General features: G+C 40.6%; 1 protein-coding gene across 1 annotated transcript; it reads left to right on the top strand.

Moving 5' to 3' along the window:
• Positions 1 to 3484: 3484 nt before the first annotated feature.
• si:dkey-121b10.7 (heparan sulfate glucosamine 3-O-sulfotransferase 3B1) lies at positions 3485 to 17777 on the top strand. The gene is given in 3 exon segments (XM_010905549.3): positions 3485 to 4310; positions 17183 to 17643; positions 17646 to 17777. Coding segments are annotated over 3 exon segments (1017 nt in total). The 5' UTR covers positions 3485 to 3801; the 3' UTR covers positions 17693 to 17777.
• Positions 17778 to 19671: the final 1894 nt, after the last annotated feature.

Genomic DNA, 19671 nt, shown 5'->3' with positions numbered 1-19671 from the left:
AAAATCCACTGTTGACCAGTTCAGCCGACTGTAAGCTGTATATAACAAGGATTCCTGCATTGGACATATTACTCTATGCTGTAAATATGTATGAGTTTCCTTTAACACTCAGACCTGGTCTCATCCACAGGCTTTCCACTCCATTGACATGGTAAAGCCACAACACTACCACACCTCTGTCTGCAGAAGACAACACATGCTGACAATTCCAGTCTTCTCTTACTGTCAGAACTCCACAGCTGAAGATGTATTGGTTTTTATGACGCAGACACAATTTACTTAGAAAAAGGCCTTTCTTATATACAGGACACCATTTTTTAAGATCAGCACTGAAAGAACAAATGAATGTAATAAATGTTGGATAAGGGTCAGGGTCTAATGTTCCCATTAGTTTGTATTATTGTGCTTTGAAACAGCAGTAGGAGAAATAGGAGAGGTTACTTCTGCACAGCGACTGTGTTTGTATGTGCAGGGGATTCTCAATGTTTAAACCACTATACTTAGTCATTTAACAGTGTTTTACTATTACAAAATGCTTGGTTATGTCTGTTGTCATGATAGCTTTACTAGACCACTCTCTAATGTTTTTCTCATAATTATGCAACCCTTTTTTCAGGCAAACCTACACTGATCAAAGTATATCAATGTTTTATTTGTAATTATTATACAACATAAAAATGTTCATCAATTTTGACATTATCAAGTCTGTTTTGTAGACAGTTTGCTTTTCGATTAGAGCAAAATGTGATAGAATCCAAGCAGAGTAAATACATTCAAAATCCATAGCAACTGAGGAAACCCTAGCCCTTAGACTAGCCCTTAAGATTAGCCCTTAGACTAGCCCTTAAGATTAGCCCTTAGACTAGCCCTTAAGATTAGCCCTTAGACTAGCCCTTAAGATTAGCCCTTAGACTAGCCCTTAAGATTAGCCCTTAGATTAGCCCTTAAGATTAGCCCTTAAGATTAGCCCTTAGACTAATCCTTAGACTAACCCTTAGACTAGCCCTTAGACTAACCCTTAGACTAGCCCTTAGACTAATCCTTAGACTAACCCTCAGACTAGCCCTTAAACTAATCCTTAGACTAATCCTTGGACTAGCCCTTAGATTAATCCTTAGACTAACCCTTAGACTAACCCTCAGACTAGCCCTTAGACAAATCCTTAGACTTGCCCTTAGACTAATCCTTAGACTGGCCCTTAGATGAATCCTTAGACTAACCCTTAGACTAATCCTTAGACTTACCCTTGGACTAATCCTTAGACTTACCCTTGGACTAATCCTTAAACTAGCCCTTATATTAATCCTTAGACTAACCCTTAGACTAATCCTTAGACTAATCCTTAGACAAATCCTTAGACTTGCCCTTAGACTAATCCTTAGATTAGCCCTTGGACTAATCCTTAGACTAGCCCTTAGACTAATCCTTAGACTAGCCCTTAGATTAATCCTTAGACTAACCCTTAGGCTAATCCTTAGACTAGCCCTTAGACAAATCCTTAGACTTGCCCTTAGACTAATCATTAGACTAGCCCTTAGACTAATCCTTAGACTTGCCCTTAGACTAATCCTTAGACTAGCCCTTAGACTAATCCTTAGACCAACCCTTGGACTAATCCTTAGACTAGCCCTTATATTAATCCTTAGACTAACCCTTAGACTAATCCTTAGACTAATCCTTAGACAAATCCTTAGACTAATCCTTAGACTAGCCCTTAGACTAATCCTTAGACTAATCCTTAGACTAGCCCTTAGATTAATCCTTAGACTAACCCTTAGACTAACCCTCAGACTAGCCCTTAAACTAATCCTTAGACTAATCCTTGGACTAGCCCTTAGACTAATCCTTAGACTAGCCCTTAGATTAATCCTTAGACTAACCCTTAGACTAACCCTCAGACTAGCCCTTAGACAAATCCTTAGACTTGCCCTTAGACTGATCCTTAGATTAACCCTTGGACTAATCCTTAGACTAGCCCTTAGATTAATCATTAGACTAATCCTTAGACTAGCCCTTAGATTAATCCTTAGACTAACCCTTAGGCTAATCCTTAGACTAGTCCTTAGACTAATCCTTAGACTAATCCTTAGACCAACCCTTGGACTAATCCTTAGACTAGCCCTTAGACTGATCCTTAGATTAACCCTTGGACTAATCCTTAGACTAGCCCTTAGACTAATCCTTAGACTAGCCCTTATATTAATCCTTAGACTAACCCTTAGACTAATCCTTAGACTAATCCTTAGACTAATCCTTAGACAAATCCTTAGACTTGCCCATAGACTAATCCTTAGACTAACCCTTGGACTAATCCTTAGACTAGCCCTTAGACTAATCCTTAGACTAGCCCTTAAACTAATCCTTAGACTAATCCTTAGACTTGCCCTTAGACTAATCCTTAGACTAACCCTTGGACTAATCCTTAGACTAGCCCTTAGACTAATCCTTAGACTTGCCCTTAGACTAATCCTTAGACTAATCCTTAGACTAACCCTTGGACTAATCCATAGACTAGCCCTTAGATTAATCCTTAGACTAACCCTTAGACTAATCCTTAGACTAGCCCTTAGACTATGTAGGTCTTTATTCTAGGAGACAGATCCAGTTTAAGGTTGCCAACTCTACTTGTCATAGTAGGTCCTTATTGCTTTTACCAGCAGCAGCTGGTTGGGTTTTTAGTATTGCATTCTGTACATTATCTGAATGAATATGTAAATGTATAGGTCAAATCTCTAAAGACTTTGTAGTGAGCAATGGTAACTGAAAGAGCAGGTTACCGAATCAGAGAAAGTTGACTTGAGAGAAACTGATGGTGATCTGCATTTTCACCCAAGTTTCTTGAAGGGGGATATTATATGTTTACACAGCACACTGCTGATCCTACACAGACCTCCAGCAGACCAGTGACCACACCTGTCTGGCCCTGTTACAAAAGGGAGAGTTTAAATGTGTTTAATGGCTGGACAGGCTGGCTCCATAAGGTGTGTGGCCCAGTAGGACTAGCAGACAGACAGGTGGCTCTACAGGGGGCATCCCCCCACAGACACACTGGCAACATAAAGCCCAAGCCCCAAACATAGGAGGACCTCTAACAATACTTCAGACATACACATCTAGAGTTTTGTTGGTGCACTATGCAAATGGAATACCCTGACACCATATTTCTAAACAAACACATTTCATAGAAGATAACCAAGATAGCCTGTATGCCTATATTCTCGAATTATACTAGTCCTGTATTCTTTAATTATACTAGCCTACATTATTATTATTTTTGGATCTAAAATCATCAGCGCTAGTCAATCACGTTTACCATTGACACTTAACTTTTAGTGAAACAGTTATTCCGCTGAAAATGTAAGGGTTGGTTATTTCACCAACAGGGCGTGGATTCACACCCAGATGGAAAGGGGTGTGTCTGTACGCTGGTTATGGGGGACAGAGGCTTCGTTCGAACGCCCGGTTGCCAAGGGAAATGAGCCAGGAGCAGGAGTTCACAAGAGCTGAAGACAACAACTCCACAGTTCCTATGTTCAATGGAATTTGGACAACATAACGTTGACTTAGTAATATTTTGTAGTCATGAAGCGGATGATAAAACAAAAAGGACTTAGAAATTGTCGTTTCTTTAGATCTATGAATGGCTTTATTTAATTGCGTAATGCCACTACTTAACAAAGGAGTTTGTCTGTCTAACTTTATAAAGAAAGACGAAATCTGGATTTTAAAAAGGTATTGAATTTATTTAATTTCACAAGGCATGTTTCCTGAGTGTTACCCTCCAGCTCAGTATAGCGACTCATGGGATGTAGCAAATGGACAACTGGGTTCAACTTTGGACACCTAAAGGCGCAGTCCAAACTTTCGGTCTTTTTTACCATGATCATCATTTTCACGTACTTATTTTACTGTCTAACTGGGTATTGCGACTCCTTACCTAGACCTGTATACGACCAACAGACAAGTTTCCTCCAGAAACTCCAGCTAAATGATGGACTGGATCTTCCGCCTCAGCAACAGTCTGACGCGCGCAAAAGCAGTTCTCCCGGCTCGGTTGTTCGCGAACTCCCCGGCTTTCACAGTGGCAACTCACGCTTACAGGAGAAAGACAATGAACAGCGACCCGATAACATCTCTATTGCCAATAACTTCGGAAGTAAAAAGTTTCCTCAAACAATCATCATCGGAGTAAAGAAAGGAGGGACTCGCGCGTTGCTGGAGTTTTTGCGCATTCATCCGGATGTTAGAGCGGTGGGCGCTGAACCCCACTTCTTCGACAGATTCTATGATAAAGGCTTAGAATGGTACAGGTGAGTCGCATATTCTAAATCTGACTTAGGCATTTTTCTTGTACATTAGGCCATCCAGTCTGCAGAAAGGTAATCTAAGGTATTACTTATCCTTTTGAACACAGACGATGAAAGTACTGTAATGTATCAGGGTATCAGGTGTAACATTTGTCTTAGGTCTATTTGTGAGTGTGGAGTGTATATCATTGACCACGTCTCCTCCTCCACCTCATGAATATCCCCCATGCCAAAGAGGATCTCTGAGAGCCTCTCTTTGCAGCAGGGTATTCAGTCCCATGCCAATAAAATGTTGTTTATTGACATGATGTGATGCAGTGTCTGTCCATTGGTGTGTCCCTGAATACTCTGTCACTGTCATCCTTATCAACTGGTTGGGCGACATGAAGGGGAGCACGTCAGCCAGCCATGGAGAGGGAGAGATCAATACAGCTTGTCCAGGAATATTCCAGATGTTATGAATGTAAATAACAGCCATGAGCGTCATGCAGATGTGCAGATGTAGTCCTATAGTTTGTTATGCAAGCCAGGCAATGAGTTTGGCACTAAAACAGTTAGAGGCAACGGCCTTTGATGATGTTGACAGATCACCGAGCTTCTTTTAACACTGTCACATTCCATGCTATGCTCGACTGCAGCTGCTTGATGGCTCTATAGTCCCTCTCTGTCTCATAAGTGCTTAATGAAATGTTTGAGTCTTTCCTCATCTGACGACAGGTCTTGTCACTGCCGTGTGGATTGGCCTGCTTTAATGACAGGTCAGGCATTAGATCCAACAGCTCAGGGACAAGGTGATTAGGACCATTTCACGGCTCAACATCACGCTATGGTGTACCAGCCAGGCAGTTCCCCAACAACAGGCCACTGATCTATAGTCAGTGTTTCGTGTTTTCTCCCAAAGGTCGAGATTGGGATTTGGGGAAGGGAAAAGCTGATCCCAGATCTGTGCCTTAGGCAGTGCTTGTTCATCAGGTTCTTATCTAAGGAGAAGTGTGTGGTGCTGTGTTGGAGTTATTTGAACGGTGCCAAAGCAGCCAAATCAGTCAATGCCATTTCAAAAGCTCTCTCCCCACCTTCCCTTAATGTCCCCCGTGTGTGGTAGACCTTCTGTCATCCGTGATGCAGTCTTCGATTTTTACCAGGAGATTACACAGAGGATTAGGATGTCTTGTGTAATCACTTGTGTAACTACACTGAAAGTACACTATTAACTGATATGGAACAGAACCCGTCCAATGTCCCTTCATGGCAATTCTATCATTATTTTATGGGCAGCTGAGGAATAACATTCTGGTAATAAAATTAATTGTAAGGTAACTCCAATGCAGGGCTACTTTATAAACTGTTGCAATTGAATAAAATAAAACCACTGGAATCACGCAACATAAAGCATTTAGACAGGACTGGAAAATATTAATTAACAACATATTGTACTATGACTGAGGATTTTTTTTAAGTGTATTATTACTGGTCTTTGGGTTGAGAAAATGAACACTGTTCTCTGTCTTCTGTTGGTAACCATATAAAACACATGGCAGTGTTAAAAAGAAGCATTTGGCAAATTGTTAAAAAGAAATGCTTATATGTGGAAGAAACTTGGCCCCTCAATGCATTTGGAAATGGTTATGTGGCTTTGTGGGACAGTTTTGCTCTTTCTACTGTGTGTGTGTGTGTGAGAGAGAGAGAGAATGTGCAGGCTTCGTAGGCATCAAAGCTTTGCTATGCTTTACCTGCTGAGATCCAACCCAGTCCAGTCAGTGTTAATCTCCGTCTCTATCTGTTCAGCTGAACAGTCCCCCCTTAAACCTCTCCTCACCTTCTCAGGACATCATAAATATCCAGGAGATGAATGCCATTTCCCACATTGATCTGTTAAAATAGGGTTGCCTATTGATTCAGCTCCCGGCACCTCTCTGAGGGCACTGCAGGCGTGGTTCATTAACTGCTGAATATTCAATCATGTTGACAAGGTGTCATTGGCTCTTCAACCACAGACATTTACACCGTGCACACAGACTGTTCCCACTAGAATGGATTCCACCGAAGGGAGAAGTCAGTGAAACATGCGGGCACTGGAGTGACAAGGTTCTTCAGAAGTATGTTTTCTTGCGTAATGTAGTGTAGCATTGGTCACAGTATCCAGCCTGGAATGTCCAGCTCTTATTTCCTGCAAGGCTTTTTTACCAATCACAAGGGATTCAACTACAGAATTCCAAGCCGTTTTGAAATGGAGTGTTGGAGACCGAGTTCTTTGGCCCAACAAAAAGGTTTTAAGAGGGCCTTTCTATAGACATAATTTCTTTTTCTATGGGCCTTTCATGGTCAAAGTAGGAAGCATGGAAATTATTGTCTAAAATGATCATATGTATAGAATAGGACTAAACAAAGGAGACTTTGTTTGACTAACAGGGTCCACAGGACGGTTAGTCTTTGTGTCATTGTGCAAAATGAGAGCAAGGAGGTTCTCTGCTGTGTGACCATTGACAATCATAAATGGTGCCTTCTAACGTTTCAAAAATAACATTTATCTGAGGCTTTGGTGGTGTGTGATCAAAGAGACATCTTTGATTGATATCAATATGAAAAATGAAATAGTGAACATATAACTGAATAATCAAACAAGACTTGATAAATTGGTTTGGGATGGGTATGGATTTTCAATCCAGACAAAAACTAATCGCCCAACTTAATCATTGATATTTTGACAACTCATCTTTGAATGACCTTTGATCTTCAGTAAACAGATGATAGTTCATGAAAAATGAAAAATATTTAGTATTAGGCAGATGGAAAAGTTATTGGGCTTACCTTTCCAACCATATTTGTGTAACAGAAAACTGAACTAATTATTACAAATCAATGTCTTTAATTGCAGGATGCCTAACCTGTGTCTGATAAGCTATGCTAACAGATTATTTGCTCAATTAATATAGACCTACATGCATAGACATTTTATTGTTAAAATTAGTTTCCTATAGGGTTTTTGCATACACGCAAGCACCACATTTGAGTGATGTGCGCATCTTAGTCTCAAAAGGCTCCATAGTTAAAAGGTTTTAATTGATGTCAAGATCTCAACAAACTTTACAGTGAGTGAGTGATGAACATTAAAACATGCCAGACTGATGGCTGTAGCTATAGTCAATAAGTACTGGCCAGGCTTCACTCTATATTGTATTATTTTACCTGGCTTCGCTTGCTGGCTAACATTTATTTGACTCCAAACGTGTTATTTTTATCATTTCTATTTACTTTCCTAGCCATGAATAATAAACAGGTATTTTTTTAAATGTATCAATACTTGCTGATAAGGAAATTAACATGCATGTATTTTGATGGCTTTGTATAATTAGTAACTAATATCTGAAACCCGTTCTCTGTATTTGAAAGCCTTGCATTTGAATCCCTTTCAGCCAAGTCATCCTTAAAAAATTTAATTGGTTGTCAAGTGACTTACCTAGTAAAAAAAAAACTACAAAAAAACTATTAAGTAGACAAAATGAATTAAAGGCAAACCACATTTTGAAGGGAAGGTTTAAAGGACCTAAGCGTTATTTAAAATGTTATTGTAATCACCCAAGAAAAATCATTACTAACCCTTTCTTAATCAACTTGCTTGGTTAAATAATAGGTAGAAAGTTAAAATTCATTAAAGCCAGTTGAAGTGTGTGGAGGCTTCCATCTCTAGTATTTTCTCGGCTTCACTTAAACCAACTAGCGATATCCTTCTTTGTTGTACTGACATGATAAAGATGTGTCATCATTCAACAGTGACACAACTCGGGGGCAAGGTACTTCAAAGCCTAGTATTTCAGACAGAAAAACTGTATTTTTTACCACAAAGAAAAGTCCTGAGGACATTCCCAGAAAGAGCTGGTGTCACACTGTAGGAGGCAGTAGGTCACAGGAGCAGAGCTGACTGAACACAGGTTCTCTTATCCAAGCCCAAAACGAAACAAGGTACACAAAACAGGCGTAACAGCAAACAATGACAAACAAGAAACACTAGGGTAGGAGGAACTTAATAGGGACTTAAGACACAGGGGAAACCAATTACAAAGATGAAACTAAATCTAACATTGAAACAGGCAAACTAGAACATAACTACACAGAACATAGAAATATAACAACCGGCACGGCACAGGCAAATCGATTCCAACTGGATATCCCACTGAAGGACAAGCAAATCATTTTTTCTGTTTAAAAATTATACATACAAAAATTACCATACATGCAATTGATAAATTGATATTTACATAAATGTACAGACCAAGGTAAAACATGGCCTTTTAAAGCAGCACCTAGCTGAAGGTGAGAAAAAAAGAAAAAACAGGTACTTTAAATGTATCTTGTGGATCACTAAGTAAATAAAACAACATTGGTTGTAGCTAATCAATCTTTCTTCCTACTTAAGATATTATTATTTTGAAAAAGTGGTGTGTGATAATGCCAAATGACATTTGTCTGGCACATTGCTAATTTCCATATATATTAAACATTACAAATAGTAGGTCCATAATGGAGTTCAGCTGACTTCAAGGGGATGTCAGAATAGATAATGTCCCGTAATCTGTGAGGGAAAACAAGCTTCTCCTCCACTGAGCGCCAGGCTGCAGCATTACTTGGATCTATCCGTATAGGAATTGCTAACAATGCAAAAGCCCAGGGGTAAAATTTGGAACAACCTATCCACCAACAGAAGTCAATAGCTTGATTCGTTCCAAATAAAAGTAGACATTGCATGATAGAACCTGTCCCAATATCCTTACATTTGTGATGTAATCTTTAAAGTTAGAAATAACATTAGCCTACTGTTACTGATCTTATCGTTGCTGGAGATAAGGAACATATTTAGAATGGCCTGTGTACCTCTTTAAGATATTGCCTAGTGTAGCTACAGAATGTCTTCATAGTGTTTTTAAAAACAACTGGAGGATTTCTGTGTAATGGTTGTTTAAGAGACACAGGTTACATAACCAGGTCGATCAGATTCAACAGGAACCGTTAGTGTGGAACGAGCTGCAACTAGCACACTGTCTGTAAAGAGTGTATACAGAGCATTACAGGTGCAAAATGTGATCTGCACATGCCCAGAAGCTTCTGGATCTTCAGCGAAAGAGATTCTCTCTAAAGGTCAGAGAAAAGCCAGATCCACAACCACAGCCAATATTGTAAGATTAATCCCGAGTGCTTCACTTCCACGTTATAAATCCCTTTTACATAATCCCCATTATTACAAATACACATACGTATAGACAGGACAGCAGCTCTGTGACAGTATTGATCCATCAGGCTTGATTCCTCTGAACAGGTCTCTAACATCATTCCCAGGTACAAGTGATCTATAAGGGTCATGTTCAGTGGAGTGGAAAACATTATCCCCATTCCATCCCTCCTGACCTTCTGCTCCCATGTCCCCTCACAGCAGGATGGATGGCATCATATAACAACCCTCACATTAAAGAACTATACCACTCTGACATCATAATACATACTGCTATAACAACCCTTACATTACAGAACTACACCACTCTGACATCATAATACATACTGCTATAACAACCCTTACATTAAAGAACTATACCACTCTGACATCATAATACATACTGCTATAACAACCCTCACATTACAGAACTACACCACTCTGACATCATAATACATACTGCTATAACAACCCTCACATTACAGAACTATACCACTCTGACATCATAATACATACTGCTATAACAACCCTCACATTACAGAACTACACCACTCTGACATCATAATACATACTGCTATAACAACCCTCACATTACAGAACTATACCACTCTGACATCATAATACATACTGCTATAACAACCCTCACATTACAGAACTATACCACTCTGACATCATAATACATACTGCTATAACAATACTCACATTACAGAACTACACCACTCTGACATCATAATACATACTGCTATAAAAACCCTGACATTACAGAACTATACCACTCTGACATCATAATATATACTGCTATAACAATACTCACATTATAGAACTAAACCACTGACATCACAACACATACTGATAAAATAAACCTGACATTACAGAACTACACCACTCTGACATCATTATAAATACTGCCTCACATTTTGGGTTGGTCCAGCTGTCTAACCTGATGTCTTGCCATACTGTTGCAACATGGGTTTTTAAAAATGCCTGAAAATATGTGTGTATAAATACTGTTTTACATCGAATTATCAGAGACTCTAGCGGTGGTTGTAACAGTTGTAGTGGTACAAATGTGTTTGTTGACAAAGATGTCTTTGATTTTGCACCTGTCTAACCTTATCTTAACCAGGGCACAGGCCTAAACATTCTGCTTATAATCCTAGTCCCAAAACAAGGACAGAGAGTGATGTGGCCTTCTAGTGGGTTATTAGATTACAACATTTATATTTCAATATTTAAGTAGACACTCATTACGCAGAGCAACTTACAGTTGTGCATTCATCTGACGATAGCTAGGTGGGACAACCACACAAAATAGTAGTAGTAAGTAAAAGGATAGCTATCAGCTCTTCAGAGCGAGAAGAGACAGTGGAATTATTTGAATAATAATTCAACCGGTCGGGTATACCATTTTACCCAGAACCCTTTGTGGGTTTCTTCCTCCTGCCCTGTTTGACTATCTCCGTTTAATGTTGACTGACAGGTCAATTTGCTGGGTGGGTGAGAGAGGGTCTGTAAGATGAGGATAAGGGTTAGGTGTAAACCCATAGGAATCACTGGAATAATGTTAGCAGTTGTCTTTAATAATGTAAAAGGAATTGGTTACCAGTGACATGTTTAATTTTGAGGAAATCTGATTGATTAAAGGAAAACCCTGCCTGAAGCAGAACTCTGGAAAACATTTTCCATGGAATGCGAACATTAAACAACTCACAAAGAGAAAATCTGAAGAAAAGAAAATAGCCCTACATTTCTCTCTCACACACACACAAACACACGCACGCACGCGCACCACTTAGTGGGTGTGGATTGGCTTAATGAGAAGCACTGGAAGTTTTCCAGCAGCTGTAGCCCCTGTGTTCTGCAAGCAGTAATCCCCAATTCTCAGTTGAAACGAGTCAAAGATGGGCCGACCACCACAGGGAGTGGGACATTTAACAGTTTAGGAAGTGGTGTTTCACTGCAGTCAAAAATTCGCTCCTCTCAGTTGGGTAGGTGCCAGATGTCTAATGGTTAAAGCCCACATTGAGTCTATTAAAGAGTTCTGAGGTGTACATATATATATATATATATATTTATACCATATATGTATTTTTTTAAAGGAACAATTTGGTCATTTGACTGTATTTTTCCCTCACCAATAGTAGCATGGTAGCAGACAATGGGTAAAATATACTATGGCACTACATTCTACAAGATGGTAATGTTTAACTTCAAAAGGGCTGGACTTGCTTTCATGAAAACCAGCAAAAACATTACTTGAGACTGTCTAAGAACATCACCAGAAGCCATTGCAAATCTGAAAAAGTAAGGGAGGAGGTTTTCTTCAAAATAAGTATCTTTAGTGTACTGTGAAATATAAATCGGTGTAGTCCACTGAATGCTGTTACACTGAGGTCAAAAGTGGTTTAATTAAATAATAGAGTAACTACAAAATGAGGCAGATGGGGAGGAAGGAAGTGCCCCTCCAGATATCTGTCCATCTCGGTCTTCCACCTCTTGCCTGTTCAAGGGTTCATCTCAGGATGTGGGCCATGGAACCCAGTCTCCCTCTGATACTGCAACACAGCTAACAGCCAGTCCACTGTGGAACAGGGACCCAGGCAGGAACAGGGGCTGATTTTCTCATTCGATAAAACAGAGGGAGGCAATTACAGCAAGGAACAAACATGCTTTTTTCTCTGTCTCATAAATCCTCCCATCTTTTGGTTTCTCACTCAACATGATCATATCTTTATTTTGGGAGTTGGAATGTCAGGCTTTATCTTCTAGACAGCATGTACGATACTGCTGTTCTCTCAATTTAATTTCAATGTAAAGAGGCACATTTTTTTTTTACAAACATTTGTTTACAAAGCAAGTGGGGGGGAAAGAAACAATAAATAAGAGCAGTGAAAACAAAATAAAACATTCTAAGTAAGCAATACACACAAATAAAAAGATGAAGACATTTAAGTTCTATTATAGTCTATCTACAGTGTTGTAAAAATTTGCAAATTGTTACAATGTGTGAATGACAAATGAAAATAAAGACCTGGATATAAATGCTCTTTGTGTCTCTCTCTCTACACCTACTCTGTCGTTATTGTAAGAGCCTATTTAGACTACAGCTATTGCTGCTAAAACAATTTAATAAAAATAGTATTACCATAATAATGTAAATAAAATGTTCTATTCACACTAGCATCAAACACTCTCGCTACACCATAAGGTGAAACACATGTGTGCAGCGCTTTGACCAGGCCACTGACCTGAAAGGCATATAAACTGACTGACAATGTTGTTTACCTGGATACTGACATGGCACTCTCCATCAATCAAGTGCTGTTGCTGGTGATAGTGGAATTGTTTCGGCGCAAGTGTGAGATGTTTTTAGTTGCTTCCAACAACAACATAATTTTTTCCTGGAAGGACCTACAGAACCAAACGTCTTATATCACCGCTCAACCCAGATAATACTCAGAGGGATACGTCGTCCTTGCACCTCAGTAGTCATGGAGAGTATCTGACGCAAGTGTCCCACATTACCTTGAAAGACGACTTACGTTAATTGAAATGTTTATCCATTTACACTATTAATCATCTCTGACAACAAGTCTGGCAACAAGTCTTGTTCATCTTAATAAAACCATCATAGTGTAAAAATGCTGTATGTCTCCAAAGGGAGACCAGTTCTCGCACAACTTCTCTAGGCCACCTCTTCACATGTTTAGGTGTTCTCCTTCTGGCCCGTCTTGTGGCTTCATACTGACTAGCTACATAAGACTCTATTATGCAATGCTACTGTACTGCACTCCCACACACACACACACACACACACACTGCTTAGTTATTTCCCGTTGACTTTGACTTGTAATTATTCTTTACTAAATCCCGAAGCCACCATTTTCTCCCAGTAATGACAAGCCTCCCCCTCAACTGAGTACTGGGTATAAGTCATGGGACAGAGCGTCAAAGGCACGTCCCAGCTCTCAAAACACTCAATGTTTTGTGACAGACCTGGAGTCCTCCAGTAATGGGAACTAGTTTCAGAATGCCTTCTCAATATTCCTGCACACCCTCACAACAAAACCATCTCCCATGGAAATATCCCAGAATACAGAGCGAGAGAAATCCCGTTCATGTTGCATTATGTGAACCCCTGTAGCTTACTGGTCTCATCCACAGAATCATAGTTATGAGCCTCTGACCTTTGAGGTGTAAAGGCCCATATCCTCTCTCAGGGGGTCCGGTGGGGGTCCCTGAGTAAAGTTGGACAGAGCAAACGCAGATCACAGGGTCTGAGCCCTGGGTCCAGCAGGGAAAACACTTCCTACCCAGGACCCAGTAACACTTCTCTCATATCCTCCCCAGCTCAGCCTCACACATTCTGGTACCAACATTCGCGAGAACGTGTGCGTGCGCGCACACACACACACACACACACACACAACCTCATTGCTACCAGATGTGGGATCATCCTGTGCCATTGATACCACGTATGGAATGTTGGTGGTTCCTGCGTCAGGGATTTAGAGTGTGTGTGTGTGTGTGTGTATTTCTGAATACAAGTCTCTGGTTGTGTCCCTCTGATAAATCCAACCTCCTGCCATTTACATGCATAGCCTCTTACTGGATGACACAATGGGGAGATGGGAACTTAAAAGCCTAGGTTGGAGCACTCAGCGTGTGTGTGTGTGTGTGTGTTTATATGGGTAGGTAGATCAACAGAGTTAAAAGCCATAGTAACAGCACTCAGCATGTGTGCTTTGGCAATCTACCCTGCAATGATAATAGCCACTATATTGCTGTACAACTCACACACACACACACACGCTAATATCCCATTTTACAAGTGCGCTGACCTAGTGCAAAAACGATAAGGTAAATATGTAGTTAACATTGACGTCATCTTTTGCCCTTGTTCTGAGATTGACACACTCAGCTTGATATACTTAGCTGAGTCACTACAACACGGTGGTAAACAGTAGCCAATTAACTTGAGGTATTTTACAACAGGGCCTGATAAAGCTCTGTGCCACCCAGACTGTGAGTTCTGCAGGACACTGATAGCAGCAGGTCTTACTGAGATAAACACATCTGTGGGCCCTCTGACCTGCATTCCTACTGTAGATGGTCCAGATGGTAAAAGCGTTACTGTTAGGCTAAGGTGTGATCAAAACAAACAGTAGGTTGCTTAGCTAGACTTCACTAACTCGTCTGCCCTTGAAAACCATTTAGAGAGCAACAGCATCTGATAAAGAACAAACACAACAGTTTAAGTGGTATACACTCTAGGAGATGGTCTCACTTTAATCTTCTGAGATAAGACTGACTTGGTTAATGTTGATTTATTGTGCTCTCTCTCTCTCTCTCTCTCTGTTTCTGTCCTTTTCTCCATCCCCACCTTCCTACCTCCATCTCTACCCCCCAGTGTGGTCTTACTATTGGGTCCATGTTGTGGCTAGAGTTCCACAGACTTCTGTGATTACAGGCCAGGGTTCCAGAATGTTCCAGAATGAAAATATGATGTGAATGGAAGCCTGGATGGGTCCAGCATGGATCCAATTAGCCCGATTGGCCAGAATTAAACTAGCACTTACTACTGAGGACACACTACTCAGAGAGACTGGCACGACAGTCCAAAATAATACAAAATAAACAAATGAAAAAAATAACCAGCAATAAAAGCGTCAAATTCAAAACCTTTAGTCATAATGAGTTGTATTATTAGGCCTATTAGGAGTGGTCACTTCCTAAATATAATGAAATGAACAGCCGTGTGATATATAGCACAGATATAGAAATATAGCACAGTGGTGATCTAGTGATCAGGCACTGCAGGATTTATTTAGAACCAATAGGAAGACAGATTATAGAGGCCAGTGGAGGTGAATGTGTAGAGATACTGAATGTCTTTCTAAAGTCTTTGTTGGGGTGAGAACACCTTTTTAATCTATATTACTGTTAGTTTGATTTTATTTAACCTTTACTGAACCATGCGATCCACTAGAGATAAAGAATATAATGTAAAACCTAATAGATTCCATAATCCTCCATTTGAACTGTGTATTACTGTGTGTTGAGTTTTCTATGTATGGTTGATCCTTACATCCACACTTATCCCGACTGTAGTAGGAAGAAAAAGAGGTGGTCTGTTATGAAAACACAAGTCATGTTTTCAGTATTAGCCTCATGGCACATTCGTGGTGGGGGATGTCAGATGTCTATCAGAGGAGTATGTTCCCAACACAGCTCAAGCCAGCCCTGCAGTTAGAGACCAGAGACCAACCACGTCGATGACAGCCTTTAGGATGCGTCCTAAATAGCACTCCGGTTGCTATTTAGTGCACTACTTTGACCAATGCATACAGCGCACCATTTGGGTTTGCATGGCTTCACATCAGGGGGAACCAATCCATGGAAAGTAAATGAGGGATTTTCTGAAGAGTTGGAACATTCCTCTATGCTTAGATTTCTAAAACATAAACCCTGTATGAGATTCGAATCCACTAATTTTAAATTAAATTAAGGGGGTCCTTTTTTGAGAAAGCTAGAAGGATTCCTGTTTAATGTCCTTAAGATTCTAAAATTGAACTTCTGGGATTCTAATTCTGATGGTATTTCAACTGTGAAATAAGGTTTTAGGACAGCATTTCTTTTGCCTTATTACAGTGCTATATCCATATCAAGTTATAATTTCAGAAATGAACATGAAAACACACTCACCTCTTTCTGTTGTCACAAATCCGTGCAATGTTTTTTTTTACCCTTTTCAGTTACGTTTATTAAGTTGTGGATAACCTTTCTGTTGCAAATACAAGGCAAAGACATATTTTGTGGTTTAAATAGAATAAATGATTCTCAATACAAGATCGGATACAGACACTTCAGACCCGCGAATGAGTGGGTGCTCAGCGGAAACCACAAGACCATAATAACCTGTAGCATGTCAAGGACAGCAAGCTGATTAAGAGCTCTCATATCTTCTTTCTTTTTCCCCAATTTCCTGGGCCGTTTTTGAACATAAACAACGGTTGTTGCTCAGACCATGTAGTTCAGAATGAATCATAATCCTTCGATAGCTGAACTGAAACCCACAGTCCACAGCTGTTAAATGGTCAAGTAGGGTCTTATGGTGACCCTGGAGCTGAATTTCATGTTTAGGGGGGCAAAGATGATGGACCCTAACACTATGGTGTCAATCTCACTGGTTGGTTGAAACAGAATGACCATGGTCCTGTAGCGTCCCTGGAATAGACAGTGTATGTCGCAATGCATTTGTCCAGGCTGTATGGGAACAGCAATCTCTGTACAACTCTACAAGTCCAGCTTCAGGAAAACGCTCTGACAGGTCTGTGAAGGAGGAGGAAGTCCTGAGGAAATCACTTTTCACTGGTTATTATGGTCTTGTGGTTTCCCCTGAGCACCCACTCATTCACTTCCTCTCCATCTGACATGCATTTGAGTGAGGCCAGCTTCTAATGTAGATGTTTATATTGATGTAATCACAGGCTTAACCAACTAATTACAAAGCTAAATCAGAAGCCCTCAAGGCTGGGGAGCATGTCGGAAACAACATGCTTTGCCATTCGTTTACTTTGTGGGTCATACTAAGATTGTACTGGGTCAGAGTGTAGAAATGTTTAGAAACCACCAATCTAACATCTCTTCTCCTATTCTTCTGTCCTCATAGAAACCTGATGCCTCGGACGCTGGAGGGCCAGATCACCATGGAGAAGACACCTAGCTACTTCGTCACAAAGGAGGCTCCTCGCCGTCTCTTCGACCTGAGTCGCCACATCAAGTTGATTGTGGTGGTTCGAGACCCCGTGACACGGGCGGTGTCCGACTACACCCAGACGCTGTCCAAACAACCCGGCCTTCCATCCTTCCAAAGTCTGACCTTCCGGAACTCTACTACGGGTCTCATCGACACATCCTGGAGCGCTGTGCGCATTGGGATCTACGCCAAGCACCTGGAGAACTGGCTGCAGTACTTCCCTCTATCGCGATTCCTCTTCGTCAGTGGGGAGCGGCTGGTCACGGACCCTGCCGGGGAGATGGGCAGGGTACAGGACTTCCTGGGGCTGAAGAGGGTGGTCACGGCCAAACACTTCTACTTCAACCAGACCAAGGGATTCCCCTGCCTGAAGAAGCCCGAAGGGAGCAGCAGGCCACGCTGTCTGGGGAAATCCAAAGGTAGACCTCATCCACAAATCTCTCCCGAGGTGCTTCTCAGGCTGCGGGAGTTCTACAGGCCCTTCAATATGAAGTTTTACCAAATGACAGGCCAGGACTTTGGATGGGACTAACGGATTCAGGGAGAACACAGGGCTGCGTTTCTAAAGAATCTCAGTGCCTGTAATTGCCCCTCAAAACGGAGTTTTGCTCAACGGAAAGGTCCTTGTGACTTCAGCTGGGACTGATCAAAACAGACTAGACAGCTGTGCTGCCAAAGTAACCAAGCATGAGGCTGTGATAGTATCCTTTGGTTTCAAAAGTGAGGGGATAAAAGCCACGGGATGTAATTTTTCTATAATTCTTAGTAAACTAACCTGACAAAACAGCTCCAAGAAACTTGCAAATATTTGTATCTGAGTAATTTATCCCAAATATACTAACACTATTTCAATAAGCTAGACTACAATACACCAAGTGCATTTGAAAATAATTTTAGTAATTTAATGCTTTCCGAGATTGTCCTGTTTTAAAATACAACCCTAAAGAAGTTTTACATTCTTTTTAACAATGCAGAAGATAATTTTTGCGGTTATAAATGCTGAACTTTGCTCTATTTTTTGTACAAATTAATAAATATATCATTTACTGTATGTGCTGTAAATTTGCTATTATTTATGTTGCAAATGTTATGCTATTGATAATTGTTATATATGCTATATCTGTATTTGTGAATTATTTGTTTCATACCGAACTCATAAACTGTACCTGTCTTTGTACATTTCTGGAATCCTAATTTATAAAACAACAATGTTTTTAAGATGTTTCATCTACTTTTTGTCTTGTAAAATGCTGACAGTACTAAAGCTTTATTCGAACAGGTGTCTTGTTTTTAGTCCACATAAGACAACCCCTTTCCATGAAATATCCTCACTGTATGATCTGCATCGTATACAGCTTAACCAAGTGGTTAAACACTAGTCAGCCACGCCAGACCACGGGGTCATCCAGCGTAGGTGTGAAGGGAGGGGAGGCAGTGTGGACCCTATAGCCTCCAGGGCTAAATTTGAAGTTAATGCAGAGAGGAAGGTTACTGATGTGTAAGCAATCAATTGGCCGGGGTCATTGGTGACCTTTAGGATGGCAATCTTTGACCCCTGAATCCCTGTTGACCTGTAGGCTTCGCCAGTGTAAACTGCTGACCAGTATGAATGTGTTACCCGGTAGAGCTGCCCAGACCACAAGGCACACCGGTTTGCTTCCCAAATGGCTCCCTATGATCTGTGTAGTTCACTACATTTGATCAGAGGCCTATGGGCCAATGAAGGGTGTCATTTGGGGTGCATTATAATCCCCGTTCTTAGGGATCCATTAATATTGCAAACTCAACCTCAGGGAGCCAGGCTGAAGGGAGATGGCTGAGCTGAATCAATAACTGCCTGTTTAGTTTATAGGCACTGGGCTATGTGCTTATACGTACCATGTCCCCATGTCACAGTGATTTAGACCAGGGTCGGACACAGGTCGCAATCACATTTGTGAAATATTATTTAACGTGTGATTTATCACTTTTACACATCTAATCGATGCCCGGCCAAAGTAGATATGTATGAGGATATTCATTTTGGTTTGTTATAGTGCCTTATCTTTACTGGGCTACATACCAACATAAACTACTTTCTGCCTGTCTGTGGTACATACTTCCTTCCTTTGGTTTCTTATTTATGTAATTGTTGAGGTTCTAATTTCACTGGATTGCAATTTGCTCCTCCCCATCTATTAACTAGGAATGTATCTGGTAATGCTGGGGTTTACTGGATTTAATGAGGGTGATGTATGATCAAGTTGCGTGATAATCATATTCTGAATCATCCATTGCACTAAAGAGGAGAGACTGGTGATCAGAACGATTCAACAATGGGGTATGAAGAGGTGGAATGAACAAAAGGGCGAAAAAAAGGTAGGATTTGTTTTATACAAAAACCCAGCAACAAAAGTGGTTTG

The sequence above is a fragment of the Esox lucius genome, chromosome 5 (genome assembly GCF_011004845.1).
Source record: "Esox lucius isolate fEsoLuc1 chromosome 5, fEsoLuc1.pri, whole genome shotgun sequence".
Taxonomy (NCBI): domain Eukaryota; kingdom Metazoa; phylum Chordata; class Actinopteri; order Esociformes; family Esocidae; genus Esox; species Esox lucius.
This window is presented reverse-complemented; position numbering and strand designations above follow the sequence as displayed.